Raw genomic sequence first — 5,272 nt, forward strand, 5'->3', positions numbered from 1 at the left:
ATTCAAATAATAAAATTTTCTTGTATGTTGTTTTGATTTCTTTCCAATATTTTTGAAGCTGATCCACATGCCAAAATTCAATACATTATGGGTCTGAATGACTTTACCATAATTAACTAGATCTGTTGTTTTGCCACCAGATCGGTTGTTTTGCCATTAAGGGCATTATAAAGAAGCTGCTCGGTCCTTGTCCTTGTTCTCGTGGTGGTTTGCGGCATAATGGTGGCTGCTCCATCTCCATCCATGCTTAGACGATCGATGGGAAGCAAGCCATCGATGTGGTGACTACTCCTTACTATGCCATGTGCTCCGTCTATGTCACTCCCTCTTGACGCTCCATTGCCAGGTCGAGCTCTAACAACCAGCAAGCAACAATACCACCAGAAAGTCCACAAGTGCTGAATAGATGTTAGAAAGTCTTGTACCGCTACAAGTGTTAAGTTTTTGTGAAATACCTATTGTTCTGTACTTTTGGTTGTGATTTCAGATACAATTTCAACTAGTTTTTCTATCTAATGAATGGTTGATTGAGATTAATATATGTGTGAGCAATAGATTCTAATACGGTCTAATTGCTTTGCTACAAAATTTTGGTGGTGAGATTCTATTGCAGCTGAAATCATTCATGAGGCAATATATGATTTTTGGCAATGAATAACATTGCATGGCAATATATGATCTCTAGCAACGAATAACATTGTGTGGCAAAAGGTATTATTGCCACGCTATGACCGCCGTGGCAACGCTTGGCAACAAAATCATGGTGTGGCAATACAGACTATTGCAACGATGTTGTTCGTGGCAAATGTCTCTATTGCTACGCTATCATCCATTGCATGTACCACCTCTTGCTACGAAGACGGGCATGGCAAGTGCTTATATTGCCACGACCATGAACATTGCGATAATGTCCTATTGCCATGCTTGGCAACGGACAACTATGGTTGCAAGAAACCCCAACAGTTGCAACGCCAAACTAGCAACGGTTCGCAATACCTTATTGCAACGTGACTTTTTGCAACCATTGGCAATAAACGCGATTTGGTTGCAAGCTTCTACCTTTTGCAACCAAATTGGGCCTATTGCAACGTTTTTTCGTCGTTGCTCAAGGGTTAGAAGTTAGTAGTGTTGGTTCTTCATGTTAGAGTTTAGAATATAATTAATTTAGTTATCCATACCACTGCTCTCCAAGATGATCATAAATCGGGGAATAGTAGTAGAACACATGTAGATACATTATTATGTATCTACATTATTACATGCCTTATATTCTTTATAACATAGCCAGGCCTAAACATGTCACTATAGTTGAAGTCCTTGGCATTTCTCCACTAAGTCTCTCTTGGCTTAGGGATCTTACAAGTCCTAAGTAGCTTGGAACAATCTTTTACCATGCATTACTAATATACAATTGTCCCAGGAGCCAGATGTATTTCATTGGAATTTACATCCAAATGGATAATTCTTAGTGAAAGTCACACTATCAAACATTCATAAATGTTGATGTTCCCAATTTTAACAAAAGTTTATAGAAATCGAAGGCTCGTTAAAAAACAAAATCTTTTTATGCTACTTATGAAGAGGAGTTTTATTGACCAAGGATAATCTTGCTAGGCGCAACTGGCAAGGTAGTAAAACATGTTGTTTTTATAATAAAGATGAGATAATTAGGCACCTGATTTTTGAATGGCCACATCACTTGTTCTATTTCGTCGCTTTTGCAAGTGGCTACTGGACTAATTAAACCCTGCTGTGTTTCTCACTTGCTTGGTGGTTGGTTAGGAGGATTTAGTAAAGAATTGAAACCACTACTTCTGCTTGGAGCGCGGCTACTTGTTGGTCCCTTTGGCTTAGTAGAAATGATATTGTCTTTGAAAATAAAAACATGTTCTTCGAGTGCAGGTATATATTCGGTCATCCACTAGCTACGTACTTTAGCTATTCTATAGAAGGTGGCTTCTCCAGACTTGGTTGTGGTGTTCTCGCAACGGTTGGCATGGTGGCCAAAGATATTTTCTCCTAGGAACATGGGTGGCAACCTAGTCTACAAATTGATAGTCAAATGTGTCGGTCTCTTTTTAGTCTTGTGGCTATGTGCCTCTTGTTAGGCAGAGGCTGGAAGAAGTACGTATTTAAGGCTTTGTATCAATCTTGATGTAATGCTTTGAAATTTAATAAAAGCTCCCTTTATCAAAAAAACATGGTGCAGCCATTGAGTATGACATGATTTGTTTTTAGTTCATGTTTACCACTATTAATAAGGTTTTTCTCTTCTTTGGAATCATATCTTCAGCTCTAGAAGAAAATAGAGGAGGAACACCTGAAAGTGAAGTTCACCATGTAGCACAAGAGTGATTTGATGAACTGTGTTCCCATCAACAACAGGAGTACAGGAGAAAGTTGAGCGTCGAACCATCGATAGTGCAGAGCTTATAACATAATCTTGTTGGCGAGAACTCCTGAGTGATGAATTTTCATTGTGAAATATTGACCATCTAAGATATATGAAATTATGGAGACCGCGAAATAAAGGGTTCATTTACATTAGCAACATATTACTAAAACAGATCAAATTACCTGATACCTCCCAAGGCCACTATGACAGTGCAGATAGGGAACAAATTCGCTGGATGAATCAGTTATTAGGAACTATAGACATTCTAAGATTGCATCTTGAGACTACAAAGGTGCAGAACTCTATTGGTCCAGGGCAAGCAACAACTCTTTTTTTTTAGATAATGGAAGAAGCAACAACTCATATATCAATGTGGCCATCTAATATTTACTTTTCAGTTTTGTTGTAGGTTCTCCATTCTGACTGTAATTTTCAATGAATAAACAAAGATTGTACGCTACCTTCAAGGCTTCAATGCAGCACATGGCTCCCTGAAACTCTGCTACGCCAGCGAAGTCATTACAATGTAACACAAAAGTTTTCGAGCTACACTACTGTGTACTATTTTTGGGAGAACAGTTTTCATCTGTTTTTTATATGTAGAAAACTAATATTAGCACACATTCTGTCAGCTAGTAGGCATCAAGCAACCAGCAGGAGCACTCACTACTACAGCAGGCTTATCTTCTGTAACACAAGTATTTTTCTTGTCATCAAACATAACTAATCTTGACATGGTACATAAGATTGTAGCAAATAAATTCTTCCTTGGGCAGCATGCAGAACTGCTTAATCAAGAATTCAAGATTCAAGAGAGAAGTTTCTTTTTCTGGTACTGTTCAAGACCAAATCTCAGGATCCTGTTATCATCAATCTCTTTTCTGCTCAAACATGGGAAAGCAAACACACACAAAAACAAATTAGTTTAGCAAATGCCAGACTCCAAAACATTGGTAAACTCTGCAACATCTATTCTCCCGTCCTTGTTCGTGTCATACTTGGCAATCATCTGCTCACACTCATCCATCCCCACACCTTCCCCTAGTCCTAGACTCTTGAGCACTCGCTGCAAATCCAACGCGTCGAAGTACCCATCATTGTTGTGATCAAACACCAAGAATGCCTGCCATACCTCCTGCAAGCTCGGCTCGTCCTCGTCGAAAATCCGAGGTATAGAATCATTGCCAATGGCCATGCTGTTCTCTTGGTCCAAATTAATACCTATGTTTCTCATTACCGTCTTGATATCTTCTTGTGTCAGCGCCTTCTCATCGTCTTGATCTCTATTCCTTCTCTCTATTTCTTCTTTGTCCGTGGTAATAACCGGCGTCTGTGTCACCTTCTCAGCAGAGCTATGGTTGCAGTTGCAGGATTTGCATGAGCAGGGGAGGAGAATCTGCAACACTGAGACGGACCAAGCGAGGAATTTGAGGAAGAGGTTGATACCACATGCCTCTTGGAGAACCAAAAAATGACATGCTGCAGCGCACGATGAATTCTCCATTGCTGTTGCCACGTAAGCTTCTGGGCTCGATCTGAAAGTTCTTGTTCCTTTGGTGAGAATAGGCTGTTGTCAGAAAATGGAAGTAAAGGGCAGAAAATTGAATGGGAGAAGGGAAACGTAGCACGGGAGGTTATATAGGAAGCAAGGTCATCTTTATTTTTCTTTAGAATTCAAGTAAAGGTCATCTTGAGCTTTTGCTGTTTGTTGTCTCAGAATTAATCTGAAACATCGAAGCACATGACAAGATGTTTCCTCTTTGAAAATACGTGTGGACAGCAATGATGGTGATTGACAGATTCAGAGTCATTGGTCTTGGTATTTATTGTTTCTTGTAACCTCCGTCACGCTGATCATGGAAGCTTCCTGGAAAGTGAGGAGTGAACAACTCTCTCTCTCTCTCTCTCTCTCTCTCTCTCTCTCTCTCTCTCTCTCTCATATCTGTCATTCACTCAATTAAGTCTGGTACATCTTTTTTTTTTCATTTTTGAGAGTCCCTTTAGAGTAAGCACTGATGTTATGTTTGTTGTACTAGTTTGAAGAGAAGGTTATTAGACGTTGGCTGTGCGTTGATGTTGCGGAAGACACATGTAGTATGAACTGTTTTTTTTTCTTAGATAGGCCGGGCTTGGACCACAATGTTGTAGAAAAAATGCACAAATTTGCATTCTTGGGCTGCAAATAAATGTTGTTTCAGTTTCTTTCGTTCAGACACAAATATTTTTTATTGCGGAAAAAAGTCAATTATATCTACCTTTGAACCCTTACCTTAGTCCTATGTACTCGTAGCTTCTGCTATACACTTAGCCTTTCGTTTTGCACAGATCTACTTCACTAGTGAACTATTTTTTTTAAGCTCCACTAGCAGCTGTACCGATAGAACTGAAACTGTTTTGATGAGTCATTTGCCAAAACAACACTACATATAGAGCTTCTTAAAATATGATCTCACAGAACACCACCCAGGAGCCCACGGAGCGAGTTGAAGCTAGGAGAAGTAGAAGCTATTATTAGCTTCATCCCACACCAACCCCTTGTCCATCACATGTACCGCCATTTCAAAAATACCCGTTTGCCACAAATCAAATCCACACAGCTCGTAAAGCTACTGGAGAAGCTGTGTCAAATGGGGCTTTACATATACACTATGTCTGATACATAGTTAAAGTAATGTGCCTGAAAAATCCAAAACATCTTATAACTTGGAACAGGGAAGTAGGAATTTCAACCATTACGATCATTTGCAACACATGCATGTAACACCCTAAAATTTTCTCCTTTTAGAATAGATGTAAATTGAGGTAATTTTGAATTTTTGTGCTCATGAAAACATAGGAAAATAATATTTTTATTAAATTAAAATTTATCATAATGTA

At 39.1% G+C, this 5,272-nt stretch overlaps 1 protein-coding gene across 1 annotated transcript; it reads right to left on the bottom strand.

Moving 5' to 3' along the window:
- Positions 1–3,215: 3,215 nt before the first annotated feature.
- LOC136482607 (probable calcium-binding protein CML46) lies at positions 3,216–3,986 on the bottom strand. Its single transcript, XM_066479826.1, has one exon. The coding sequence runs from the start codon at positions 3,897–3,899 to the stop codon at positions 3,321–3,323; it is 579 nt and encodes a 192-aa protein (XP_066335923.1). The 5' UTR covers positions 3,900–3,986; the 3' UTR covers positions 3,216–3,320.
- Positions 3,987–5,272: the final 1,286 nt, after the last annotated feature.

This window comes from Miscanthus floridulus, chromosome 9 (assembly GCF_019320115.1).
Source record: "Miscanthus floridulus cultivar M001 chromosome 9, ASM1932011v1, whole genome shotgun sequence".
In the NCBI taxonomy this organism is placed as follows: Eukaryota; Viridiplantae; Streptophyta; class Magnoliopsida; order Poales; family Poaceae; genus Miscanthus; species Miscanthus floridulus.